This window comes from Actinia tenebrosa, unplaced genomic scaffold (genome assembly GCF_029948245.1).
Source record: "Actinia tenebrosa isolate PJP-AT-01 unplaced genomic scaffold, QUT_ActTen_1.0 PGA_scaffold4__44_contigs__length_22323623, whole genome shotgun sequence".
Taxonomy (NCBI): Eukaryota; Metazoa; Cnidaria; class Anthozoa; order Actiniaria; family Actiniidae; genus Actinia; species Actinia tenebrosa.
In genome coordinates, this window is record NW_028292581.1 from 3,067,044 (window position 1) to 3,080,794 (window position 13,751).

A 13,751-nucleotide genomic window follows, 5' to 3' on the forward strand; every position below is an offset into this window, starting at 1 on the left:
TCAATTGTCATGTGCAAGGGCGGATCCAGGGGGAGGGTCGGGGGGGTCGCGACCCCCCTGTCATTCCTGAGGTCAAATGGGCTTCCTGTGGTAAGAATGCGACTGGGATTCCTTAGCCCACAAAATTTACCCCTGAGACCCCCCCTTCAAAAAACCCTGGATCCGCCCTTAATGTGGCAGGTGGTATCGTTAACCAGTGCCCTACAGAGGACCTAAACTGAAGGAATTCAATAATTTGAGCTTAGTAACTCTTGGGGGTCGTTCTTGGTAGTTTTATTTCCACTGCATGTGAAAGGAAATTAAAATTGAGTGGGATTCAAGAAGAGCAGTTATACAATTGGGAATTATAAAAACGCAAACCCATTGTTACTGAATCATACTCACGCCGCCCCCTCCCTTTGAACACCGACACACCAATGAAGGTCAGACGGCTCACCCTCGGTAAACTTCAAATTAGGGATTTGTGGTACTCTCCGGAATATACCATATAAAATAATATGCTTACCGAATCATAACATGCTATCAATATATGTAGGAACAAAATATAGCCTTGGTTTCGTATTCGGCATTTTTTCATGTCATACAGTGTTTTATATACATGTTTTTTCATGTCATACAGTGTTCTATATACCATGTCTTTCATGTCATACTTTGTTTATATACCATGTTTTTTCATGTCATACAGTGTTTTATATACCATGTTTTTTCATGTCATAGAGTGTTTTATGTAATTTATAGTATATACAGTATGAGTGTCCGTGTTGTATCCGATATACAAACTCGAGGCGTAGCCGAGAGTTTGTATATTGGATGCAACACGGACACGAATACTGTAGATTACTTATCAAACGTCTAGCTTAGTTCATTTGTGTTTCGCTAAAATTTTCAAGATAAAAGTGAATCTGCCCAAGAAAATCCATCTTAAAAGTTATGCAAATGAACAGAATTCTGTATCTGATTTACAGAACTCTTCACGGTCGTGATTTCTGTTGTGTTTTCCTCATGAATTATTAATGAGTTTAATAAATATATTGAGTACCACAAAAATAAATGAATTCATATTATGTAAGTATATATTTTTCATTTTGTATTTGAAAACCAGTTCTAGTGCTGAAAATGTAATTTATCTAGTTTTTTTTTTTTTTCTCCGTTGTTCTTCCTTTCTTTCGCTTATTCCTTCGCTCTTTTTTATTATTGAATTTTATGATGACGCTCATAGATAAGTTGAAGTCTTTTATATTTGTTTTTATTGGTTAAAATTTTTTTTACCGTCTTCTATTGTACGTACTTTTATACGGTGGTGAACTGGGACCTAGGCATGACTTAGCGTTTCTGCCCGCAAGGGTTCCTGGGTACGATTAACTTTTTTATTCCAAGATGGCGACTGAACTAGAAAAAGCTAAAGAAATCGAAAGTACTGAGCCTGAACAGGCTATGGAATTACTTTCTTCTATAGGTAAACATATATATAACGTGCTAATTGTATTTTGCTAATTGTGGTTAATTTGTTTGTGTGGTATTTGATGGTAAACTGACTGAATATTGAAGGTTCTTAATTGAAAGCATTCCATGTGATGTCTTTATGTCAGTGTGGGAAATTTTCACCGGCTTTTTGTATTTTTTGTCATTCAAGTGAAGAGAAATATTCCCGTGGAAGATGATGAGGGTCTGAAAATGAAGGAACAAGCTATCCTAAATCTTGCTTCGTTGCATTCCAAGACATCGAAAGCGGAAGGTTTGTCTCTTTTTTATGGTGAAAGCTTACGCGTGTATAGTTCAACTTTATTTTTTATTTTCACATTTTCTACTATTTTTACTATTGTCATTTTATTTTCGGTTTACAGAGCTCGGTGGTCTTATTAAGTTCATTAGACCATTTCTTCAGTTGGTTTCCAAAGCAAAAGCAGCTAAACTTGTCCGTACCTTGGTGGATTGTTTTCTTGACATGGAGGCTTCTACTGGAATGGAGGTCTGTACTTTGCTTCATATCTGCTTCAGTGCTTTGAATAATTATAAATATTTAATAACTGTGATTCTCCGCACTTCTCACGATACGGATAGGCAGTGAAGAAGTCCACCCCTCCCCCTGTAGATATGAAAGCGTATACAGAATATTAACTTTTAAAGAACGAGGCATATGTTGAAGTGGATACACGGATATGCCGATACGCAGTGAATGCCACCCCTCCCCCTCACATTTATATTCTCACACTTCAGAAAGGACAGCAGAGCCTGCAGGGTTTTAAACCCCCCTCCCCTCACTCTTTACAAGAGTGACACCTTAATTTCATGGCTTGAAATAATGCCAGACATGTCTGCCCAGAATTCGAACTTTTTTCCTTGCTGGTGGCCAGTAACCCTACTGTAAGCCAGAAACGAGGTATGACTGAGCTAAAACTAATTTGGCCAGTCATCATGACTGGGGACATCTGGCAGTTATTTTAAGTCCTGTAATTTCTCATAGTTTGAGTTCTATTATGCAACAAAAGAGAGGTTAGCCCCCACTTAAAAAAAGTGCTCCTTAGCAACTCCCCTCCCTCCTTCCCCGTCACACACACCCACACTCTAAAGAGTGGTCTGCTGTCCCTGCTTCAATTGCCAAACTGTAAGCTAAATGACATTCCCAATTTACAAGGTTTCTCATTCATAAGACCATTGAAAGGCAAAACTTTCTTAACCTACCCACTGGTTCTTATCTAGTTAGCCACATTTTGATAACTCTTTTGTCAAGTTTTCCAAAATTACTGTACATTACCCCCTCCCCCTTGAAAAATGCTGAACACCCCAACCAATGCATAATTATTTTGAAGTCACGCTCAGGGTTAAAATAACTGCCTGTCAATGGTTGACAATGTCTGCCAAAATTAGAACTTGTCCAGTAAAATCTTTGACTTGCAAGCCATTTTGACCAGTAACATTGAGCCAGAATTGAGGTATGGCTGAGCTAAAACTAGTTTTGCCAATCATCATGACCAGTGACTGACCAGCTTTTATTTTAAGCCCTGTCATTAAAGCCATATGACATGCCGATGGGTTATCCCTCATATTATTTATGTTACGATATACAAGATTTTTTGGGGTTTCTTAATAGTAAAAATGAATTACCGATAAATGATCAAACAGAAAATAAAACAACATCACTTTATGCTAATTATTGTAAATTTGTCAAATCCAGGTTGAACTGTGTCTAGAATGTATAGAATGGTCAAAACAGGAGAAGCGAACCTTCCTAAGACAAGCTCTAGAGGTAATTACATTCATTCAGATCAAAGGCTGTTTTAGGGTATTCATAAAAATTGAAGGTATTTTCAGAAAAACGTAATTGGTATCAATAGCTGATGGCTACATCTTTCATACATTGAAAAAAAGATGGAACTAAAAGAATTAAATTATTAAATGAGAGATATTTATATGTACCAAATGACTTACGTGTACAGTACATGACATTTAATCTTTCTCTATTTTCAGTCAAGACTAATTGGGCTGTACTTTGATACCATGAATTACACTGAAGCTCTAAAATTAGGTAATAACTACTGTTTTTGTTGAAATTCAACCCACAAGGCTTGATATCTCATTTGCAAACTAGTATTTTGACAGCTGTCTATAAGAATTGAAATTAAAAATATCTCAAGGGAGTTCTTAGACAAAATCAAATATTTAATTCAGTCTTAAATCTCTCTCAAGGTATTGTTTTTTTAATTTCATTTATTGACATGACTGTATCCTTAACATTGAAGTTTCAATGTACCAGTCATGCTTCATGTTCCAATCTAAAGCTGTGCTACTCAATTTCAGATTATAGATCTTCGACTGACAATATATTTTAATGAAGGGGAATATTTTTTCAATAATGAGCAATAATGGCAAAAAGTGCCAAAAACTAGACTTTCGTATGACTTTTGATCCCAATTTTCATATTGGGTTAACACCCAAAACCTTTTTTAAACAGTTAGAAACTGATGTACTATGATAAAATGCCTGTTTGAAGTAGTATTTTCAATTGTACAACTTAGATCATTTGTTGTATTTGTGTTAGAATGTTGCTTTATCAGGCTTTTTTTTATAGAAAATATATAGGAAATAAGCAAATGAAGGCCTAAACCTCATTTTCAAATAAAATTTTTGCTTTGGGTTAACACTTTGATTCCACTTTCATCGGTCTTCTCCACTTCCAAACAAGTTAAGAGTAGGTCTCTGTAAGACTCAAGCAAAGTGGGAAATGAAATTTTTTGACCACCCTTGAAATTTGGTGTGTGAGTAGGCCTTTATGTGGGATTCACAAAAACAACAACAATTTGGTCACCAAATGTATTGTTGCCATGGAAACGGCAAGTGTTTTATGAGACCTTAATTTCCAATTTTTGGAATGAATTAAACCCACTCGAAGGTAAAATTCAATGCTGTGTTTCTCATACATGTTAAACTTAATTTCCTTAAAACTTTCGTCAATTATAAAGTATCTTTTCTAGTTTAGAAAAATACCAATTATTGTTAGTTTGTTATTTTGTACATGAAATATTCGTGCCTTCAAGTAACCGATGTATCAACTGTTTTAGCAACAAGATAAAATGGTCAAAATGTTTTTTGGTCGTTCTCCAAAAGTATTGCATTTCTAATATAGAGGCTTGGTGGGAAGTTTTCTGAAACATTGAAGTTACCAAACCGTGCAAAATCTCTGCGGGTACAATCATCTTTAGTCCTTGGATAGTCAAATTATAAGGCCTAAAATTCAAAATGTCCTAAATTCAACCATATCAAAGCTTCGAAAATTAGCACCAAAAAGATGCCAATAAGCTAAACAAGCATTAGAGGTTGAAGGGTAATACCTAAATAACAAAATTCTAGCAAAACAAATAATGTTCTAGTCTGCAAACACAGTAGAAAAATTTTTTATCCAAAGTAAACAATGGGCTATTTGCGATTTCCGTCATTTTCAACCTACCTTTATCGTTTCATTGTGACTTTTGTGGCGCTCAACTTTCCAAATTTTCACAAGGAAATGTTTCTTGGAGACTCAATAAGCATTTAGAGAACTAACCTTGGTCATAAAGAGCTAAAATCCAAGCAATAATTAAGTGGTTCTATAAAGGATTAGAACAGAATACACAAGTCATCGAATTCTCGTTCGAAGCAATACAGCATTTATAGTTTCTTCGAGCTTCAAAATTCCTGTATTTCGTGACAATATTACCTGTAAGCTGTTATTTAACATGAATGCTGAACTTTTGAAGGCTACAAAGTAAAAGAATATGCTTATTTTGAGAATATTTGAAAGAAAGAATTCTTGATCTAAAGTTGTTGTTCTCATTTTCAACCGCTGACCGGAAGTTTGGAAAAATGAATGAGTTTTTTTTCTCGGTGACCAGACATCTTCAAACATTCGGTATTAGCAAATGTACTCACTTAGTCAATGAATCCGATTTATTACTCTGCCGCGTAGGTAAGTATAATTACAGGTATTTCATGTTCAGCCAAATATGGCCCATTTTAACTCACATATTACAACATTCAATCTTATATGTGTACAATTTGCTGACCGGAAGTTTGGAAACTGATGATTTTCTCTGATTGGACCTGACAATTCGAGAGACATCCTCTCCAGTACATGCCAAGCTTATCACGATGGTGGTTGCATATACAAATTTATTAAAATCTTCTAGTGATATGATTGTCAAAAAATCCTGTTGCGGGGAATGAATCTGATTTATTACTCTGCCGCGCAGGTAATTATAATTACAGGTATTTCATGTTCAGCTATTTGTTAATGACTTCAATTTGTGTTATGCCATTTATCGACCTTATTCTTTTCTACAATAATTATAGGGGGACCAGCACGAAAATCATCCAAATTTTAATTCTGCTGAAACCTTTACTGGAATAACCCTTACAGGTCTAATAATCACTGGTTAAAGTTTTTTTCTGATATTTGGGTGGGAAGTATTATATTTTACCAATTTTTATAGGAGTCTGTGATGTCATACACTCAACACTAAACATTGCTCCATACATTTCTTTGTATTTTGTAATCAAAATTTCCGCTAGTTTTATACTCAGTCTAACCACAAGTTCGAAAGTTAAGTTTTCAGCGGACCTTTGTGTTTAATAGAAAAAGAGTAAAACATGAAATTATTTACAAAGAAATGTATGGAGCGATGTTTGGTGTTGAGTGTATGACGTCACAGACACCTATAAAATTCATAAAAATATAATACTTCCCATTGGAATATAAAAAATAATAATTTAACCAGTGATTATTAAACTGTTAAAGATTATTCGATTGAAGTTTTAGTCAAATTAAATTTCGGAGGATTTTCATGTTAGTCCCCCTTTAAAGTTAATAATTTAGTTTCGAATTTCTATTTTGACAAGTTTATGTGAAAATAGTTGTAGGAACGGAGTTTTTAGTAGCGGAAGAGAGGGTATATCTTGTGATAAAGTATTTTAAAAAAACAATGAAGCAAAAACGTTATTCGAAGCATGCATGCCGACTACCTTGACGATCTTTCACTTCTGTTTTCACTGCGCTCTTGTCAAGAATTTATTCTTCGCATGCTGGTATATAATTGCCGTGCAAGTCAGGGGCGGATCCAGGATTTTTTCTATTGGGGGAGACACCATCCAGGATTTTCGTTTTAGGAGGGGGTGCACCCTTTGCTTACAAACTCAAACCCCAATAATGCAGTAGATAACAGCTCATCTAGGGATCTAGGGGGAAGGGGAACAAAATCCCCATGCACCCCTCCCCTAGATCTGCCATTGCAAGTTAACCCCGCAACAGGATTTTTTGACAATCATATCACTAGAAGATTTTAATAAATTTGTATATGCAACCACCATCGTGATAAGCTTGGCATGTACTGGAGAGGATGTCTCTCGAATTGTCAGGTCCAATCAGAGAAAATCATCAGTTTCCAAACTTCCGGTCAGCAAATTGTACACATATAAGATTGAATGTTGTAATATGTGAGTTAAAATGGGCCATATTTGGCTGAACATGAAATACCTGTAATTATACTTACCTACGCGGCAGAGTAATAAATCGGATTCATTGACTAAGTGAGTACATTTGCTAATACCGAATGTTTGAAGATGTCTGGTCACCGAGAAAAAAAACTCATTCATTTTTCCAAACTTCCGGTCAGCGGTTGAAAATGAGAACAACAACTTTAGATCAAGAATTCTTTCTTTCAAATATTCTCAAAATAAGCATATTCTTTTACTTTGTAGCCTTCAAAAGTTCAGCATTCATGTTAAATAACAGCTTACAGGTAATATTGTCACGAAATACAGGAATTTTGAAGCTCGAAGAAACTATAAATGCTGTATTGCTTCGAACGAGAATTCGATGACTTGTGTATTCTGTTCTAATCCTTTATAGAACCACTTAATTATTGCTTGGATTTTAGCTCTTTATGACCAAGGTTAGTTCTCTAAATGCTTATTGAGTCTCCAAGAAACATTTCCTTGTGAAAATTTGGAAAGTTGAGCGCCACAAAAGTCACAATGAAACGATAAAGGTAGGTTGAAAATGACGGAAATCGCAAATAGCCCATTGTTTACTTTGGATAAAAAATTTTTCTACTGTGTTTGCAGACTAGAACATTATTTGTTTTGCTAGAATTTTGTTATTTAGGTATTACCCTTCAACCTCTAATGCTTGTTTAGCTTATTGGCATCTTTTTGGTGCTAATTTTCGAAGCTTTGATATGGTTGAATTTAGGACATTTTGAATTTTAGGCCTTATAATTTGACTATCCAAGGACTAAAGATGATTGTACCCGCAGAGATTTTGCACGGTTTGGTAACTTCAATGTTTCAGAAAACTTCCCACCAAGCCTCTATATTAGAAATGCAATACTTTTGGAGAACGACCAAAAAACATTTTGACCATTTTATCTTGTTGCTAAAACAGTTGATACATCGGTTACTTGAAGGCACGAATATTTCATGTACAAAATAACAAACTAACAATAATTGGTATTTTTCTAAACTAGAAAAGATACTTTATAATTGACGAAAGTTTTAAGGAAATTAAGTTTAACATGTATGAGAAACACAGCATTGAATTTTACCTTCGAGTGGGTTTAATTCATTCCAAAAATTGGAAATTAAGGTCTCATAAAACACTTGCCGTTTCCATGGCAACAATACATTTGGTGACCAAATTGTTGTTGTTTTTGTGAATCCCACATAAAGGCCTACTCACACACCAAATTTCAAGGGTGGTCAAAAAATTTCATTTCCCACTTTGCTTGAGTCTTACAGAGACCTACTCTTAAACTTTCTGATTAACAAATTTTTAGCCTTGTACAACAGCCTTTCTTCAAGAAAATAGTTTTTGGCGCTCACTGCTTTAATACAAAAAGAATTCTCTCCTAAAGTATATCTGTAGCTTTAAAAGACTTGACATCCCTTATGCTAAACTCAAGAATTTATTCCCAGGTTCTAAATTACTAAAAGAACTCAAAAAGTTGGATGACAAAGTACTCCTCGTTGAGGTGCAGTTGCTGGAGAGTAAAGTTTATCAACAACTTTCCAATATCCCAAAGTCTAGGTAAATACCATTAGTGAAATTAGTTCACAAATTTAATTTTCTCATCATGTTAAGCAAATAGTGTTTTGAATTAATGGCAGTTTGTTGATGGCCAGGAACTCTGGCATTTTTGGCATTATTCAAACCTCCAAAAACTTGTTAAAAATGCAAAAAAAAAACACAAAGAATCACATACAGTAGAAGACAAAGGATAAATAATTCAACTAGATTATTCAGTGCTTAAAATGAATAAAGATGTTCAAAGTAATTTGAATCGCTTAAGACCACAGATAACCCAAACAATGGCTAGTCTGTCCTGTAGGCATGCTCAAAACCAGTTGTAGCCAGAGCCTTTCGTTTCTTAGCATATGGCAAAACCTTTATGACTTCAAGAAGCCAAACTCAAACTATACATGTTTTCGGGTTATTCAACATCTTACCCCATGTAGAATCCATATATCTGTGAATATTGTCAGAAAGGAGATAGGCACTTTAATGTTCTTCATTACTGACTTTAATATTGGTCTATTTTTTAATAGAGCTGCTTTGACCTCGGCAAGAACAACTGGAAATGGTATTTATTGTCCACCAAAGCTTCAAGCGTCTCTTGATCTTCAATCAGGTACCAATAGTTCTTATTTAATATATCTAATTAATGTGATTATGCCATGTTACTAATGTAATTTCTCTTGGCTAGGCATCTTACATGCTGAGGAAAAAGACTTTAAAACAGCGTATTCATACTTTTATGAGAGTTTTGAGGTGAGTCAATCACAAGGGTTTTAGTATTGAATTAGGAGTTTCTAGTAACCATTACTGTAGAACTTAAAATAACAGTCAGACATCCGACAATGTCCACCCAGAATTGGGACTTGTCTGGTCAACTTTTTTGCCTGCCTGTCATTTTGACCAGTAATGTTGATTTTTCATCTTTTTCTACTTTGTAGGGGTTTGATTCTATTGACAGTCCCAAAGCAGTATCAGCGTTGAAGTATATGTTACTGTGCAAAATTATGCTTGACAGGTGAGTGGGACGCCTGACATCTTCATCATTATACTTCACCACTCATGCTGTGCTGTAACAGGGTCTGGAAAGGTATTTGCCAGATAAAACAGATAAAATGAATAGAATTTAGCACAGAATCCTGAAAACTAGAAAAAATGGAAAACTGGATATATGGCATTAGCCATGACTCGGGAATTGCCGAATTTGATGTCTGGGATGTGGGATTTTGCTTTCTGATCCTTGGAGAAAACATGAAAACCGTTAATAAATAATAAAAAAATTCAAACACCTTTGAATACAGCTGTATGTTGAATGTGGTTGTCGCTTGCAACTAATGATGAGGGATTTCGGTGCCAGATACAGTGTACAGTATTGTACCAGACCCTTTCCCACCTTCCAGACCCTGCTATAATGATAACAAGTCTCATAATTAGGGACTACTGTACCTACAGTGCAATGTTCATTTTTCTATCCCTTCAAAAACTTCCAGACAGCACTGTGATTTTGGCTTCCATCAATCAAAAATTAACAATTTCAGACTACATGTATTGTTAATTTAATAAATGTCAATCAAAAAAGGAGAAAATGGACAGTGTCCAGGTTGTAGAAACTTGCTGTAAAAATTGGTTTGCTAAAATTTATTACATTAATGAGACATACTGTAATTTAATCATTTGAAAATTATGCTTGTTTTTGCAGTCCTGATGATGTTCAGTCTATAATAAGCCGTAAACTAGCACTAAGATACTCAGGATCACAGGTAAGCCATCAAGTAATACTGTTTAGTAAAAATACACAGGTGATTATTGAAAATCTCGTGCACTGATTGGTCGATAAACTCACACTATCACACGATAATCACCTCCAGCGATAATCCAAAATGGCGGCCAGCCACTTTGTTGCTGTTACCGTAAAAAAATGTCTTTTATCTTCTTCTATTTTTTGAAAGAATCACCTGTGTATTTAAACTAAAGCAATTATTTGCCTCATGCTCAGTGAATATCAGAGAATATTTTGAAGGCTCACATCTCGGTAAATATTCCCCGATATTCACTTCGCCTTCGCCGAATAATTGTTAAATAAAGACTTAAGTACTAAAATGATGATAAATATTGAGGGAAGGCAATATGTTATATGTAGATTACTTATAAAATTTTATGAAAGGTTGTTATTGTGATCTTGAAATGATTTTTATATTTCTTGTAAGAGCACATGTACATATTTTGTCACTTAAAACATGGCTCCATTACTATGAATAATAAAACGAAACCCCATATACCAATCATTAACAGCACATTTACTTTGTTGTTGTAGCTGATAGCCATGAAGAGTATAGCCAATGCAAGTCACAACAGATCACTTTTAGAGTTCCAACAGGTAGGCTACAAAAAGCACTGACCACGTACTGGAAATAAACTTTAAACTAAATGACTAAAAACATTATTTAAATACATTGTACATGGATATCAATAGTTTTTTTTCCTCCAGGCGTTGACTACATACAAGAAAGAGTTGACAGATGATCCTATTATACAAGTAGGTGCAACATTAATAATTCTTTTAAAATAATTTGCACTTAATATTAATTTTACCAGGAAGCTTATTCTGTCAAATAATAATTGCTTAGTAAAAGGCAATATGGGGTGATGTTATAGGTGAATTCAGAAAATTTGAGTTCCAAGTTTCCAATTAGGAATACAGGGGATTTTTTTATTTATTTTGTATTGTGACACAGGTAACCTAGTACAATATTTTATCATCACATTCTTCACCCCTTCCCCAAATTTCCTCAAACCAAATGGGATGGACTTTTTTCATGCAGCAACCATGTTTGAACAATATATTTCACCATGCATAACCTATTATAATTCATGTCCTTGAAAATAAATTGATACAGATCTAACAGGTCTGTGATAAAGTCCATGTATCCAAAAGCTGACAAGCAAAAGTAGAACAGATATTTCCTCCTTTTGGGAGCGGTGGAAGGAGGGGGGGGGGGGGGGATTCCTTTCAGGGGTGTTTGGGGAAGGGGGGAAGAAAGTACAGAGTAAACCCTGGTACGTTTGTTCCTTATCCATTGATAATTAAAATGCTGCTTATTTTGTTTTCAGACTCATCTTGATGCACTTTATGATAACCTGCTCACTCAAAATTTACTAAGGATTATTGAGCCATTCTCAAGAGTAGAGGTGCGTAAAACCCTTACCACAGTTGTTGTCATAGATACCTGTAGTAAAGAGTATGTCCCCATTAAAGGCAATAACAATTTACATTCTTTCATTTTTAGATTGAGCATGTTGCAAAGCTGATAAACCTACCTCAGGTAAATGACTATGATACATATGTGTACATGTACATGTGTTTGTTTGACATTATATTGTCAAGTTCCTAGTACTGTTCCTAGTATCATGTGACTTTTTGTTCTCAAATCATCATATTTTTTAATGTGTAATTCCCTCCCCCTCACATGGCCCTGTTAGGGTTTGAGGATATTAATTATTAGGGGTAGGGATAATTATTTCTTAATTGGACAGCATGGAGTCCTATTACATATACTAATTTACCCAGGATTATGGAATTATGGATTATGGAACCCCCACCAAGGCCTTACTTGATTGGCAGGGCCAAAACCTAGTTCTAACAAAAGTTTTAAAAAGCAAAGGGTCGTGAAACAAGGGATTTTTCTGTAAATGATCATGCAGGGACCACAGAGAGGACCCTCACCCATCTCCTCCAACATAAAACTCTGCTTTTTCCTGCCTGATATTCTTCATAACTTGGTTTTGTGTGTCGCATGTGAAGGAATCTTGTGACTATATGTTATAAGCAGAAAGAACCACCACACAGTACTTCTCTTTTAACAGTGCAATGTCATTAAACGTTTTGTGTCTTTTTTTCTCAGGATGTTGTTGAAAAAAAGCTTTCACAGATGATCCTAGACAAGAAACTACATGGTATGATAGAGCATACTGTATCCTGCTCCTCTCACTTATTTACTAAATAACAGGGTCTGCAGAGCGGAATTTTGAGCGTAATTAATTTTAGGGGCTAATGACTGCAGAAGGTGGAAACCAACAAAAAATTTAAACTCAGACCCTAGGAAGTGCACGTTTCTAGTGTTTTGGGGGTAATTTACAACATATTTATTGCATTGGCTTTTGATATTTTAATTAGCAAACAATATTCAAAATTTGATGGCAAAATAATAAGGAGGGGGGAGACTTAAGCACCCCTGTCCTGAACAAGTGTCTTTTTTTTCTATTTTGATTTTTTGTTTGAGTTGTATCCATATTCATAGGTATTCTCATGTGTAGCTGTTAAAAGAAATGCTGTGTACGTAAAGACATGGTTTGAAATGAGAAAACATTATGCCCAAACTAAAATAATCTATTGCACAAGAACTTGAAGACAGACAAAGAAACATCGATAGTTTTGGCCGTCGCATGTGTGTTTCCCTAACATGTTGGATGTGATTATTTCTAGGTATCCTAGATCAAGGTTCTGGAGTATTAGTAGTATTTGATGATGCTACACCAGACAAGACTTATGAACACACATTGGATCTTGTACACCAGATGGGTACAGTCGTAGATGCTCTCTACACCAAGGCTAAAAAATTATCTTAGAGTCACTTGGACCTTCTTGTCTAATCTGTTGTCATTATGTATTAAAATATATCTCTGCAAAGATACCTGGGTTTATAAGAAGATGTATAAACAAAATTCTGTGTCCTCATAAAAAGCTTTTTTCTTTCTGTAAATGATACGAAGAAAGGCAGTGTGTACCTCAACCAACTAAGAAGATCATCACAGCCATGTTTTTTCCATTGACTTTTTCATTAGAGGACCTTAGCCTTCTCATTGTTTAGAAACCATCAGTTCTAGACTTGCCAAGTTTCGTATATCATCAGCATTATTTATCCTTTCAGGGTTGTAGCGCACTAGAGCAAAACCAAAACTTTTTTTTACAATGTAAAAAAGAGAAGGATTGAAGAAAGTGTTTTTTCATTTTGAATCCCAACTCCTTTTTCTGAAACCGGATCTTGTGCTTTAACGCCACTGCCTGTGGCCACGTAAAATCACCTCTACATTTTGCATAATTACTATAAAAAGAGTCTTCAACTTACACCTATTTCAGAAATCCTTGTCAATCTATAGCCCATATTTTTGATCGATTTTGGACCATTTTCACACCTAACAAAATATGCAT

The 13,751-nt window shown here is 35.1% G+C and overlaps 1 protein-coding gene and 1 long non-coding RNA gene across 2 annotated transcripts; one reads left to right on the top strand and one right to left on the bottom strand.

The window, feature by feature from the left end:
- The first annotated feature begins 1,333 nt into the window (after nucleotides 1-1,333).
- Nucleotides 1,334-13,231, top strand: LOC148906862 (26S proteasome non-ATPase regulatory subunit 11A-like). Its single transcript, XM_089037035.1, has 16 exons — nucleotides 1,334-1,456; nucleotides 1,634-1,735; nucleotides 1,845-1,969; nucleotides 3,176-3,247; nucleotides 3,469-3,526; nucleotides 8,446-8,557; nucleotides 9,076-9,158; nucleotides 9,234-9,298; nucleotides 9,484-9,560; nucleotides 10,242-10,302; nucleotides 10,857-10,919; nucleotides 11,031-11,078; nucleotides 11,654-11,731; nucleotides 11,830-11,865; nucleotides 12,445-12,496; nucleotides 13,026-13,231. Exons 1-16 carry the CDS (start codon nucleotides 1,378-1,380, stop codon nucleotides 13,166-13,168), a joined length of 1,254 nt encoding a protein of 417 aa, XP_088893161.1. The 5' UTR covers nucleotides 1,334-1,377; the 3' UTR covers nucleotides 13,169-13,231.
- Nucleotides 1,773-3,528, bottom strand: LOC148906863 (uncharacterized). The gene is made up of 2 exons (XR_016121162.1): nucleotides 3,430-3,528; nucleotides 1,773-2,086 (listed from the first exon to the last, which is right to left on the bottom strand). It is a non-coding gene; the product is annotated as an uncharacterized LOC148906863 (long non-coding RNA).
- Nucleotides 13,232-13,751: the final 520 nt, after the last annotated feature.

Coding starts and splice junctions, on each gene's coding strand:
- LOC148906862 (XM_089037035.1), top strand. CDS start 1,378: ATGGCGACTGAACTAGAAAAAGCTAAAGAAATCGAAAGTACTGAGCCT. Junction 1,736..1,844: donor CAAGACATCGAAAGCGGAAG/GTTTGTCTCTTT, acceptor TTCGGTTTACAG/AGCTCGGTGGTCTTATTAAG. Junction 9,159..9,233: donor GTCTCTTGATCTTCAATCAG/GTACCAATAGTT, acceptor TCTCTTGGCTAG/GCATCTTACATGCTGAGGAA.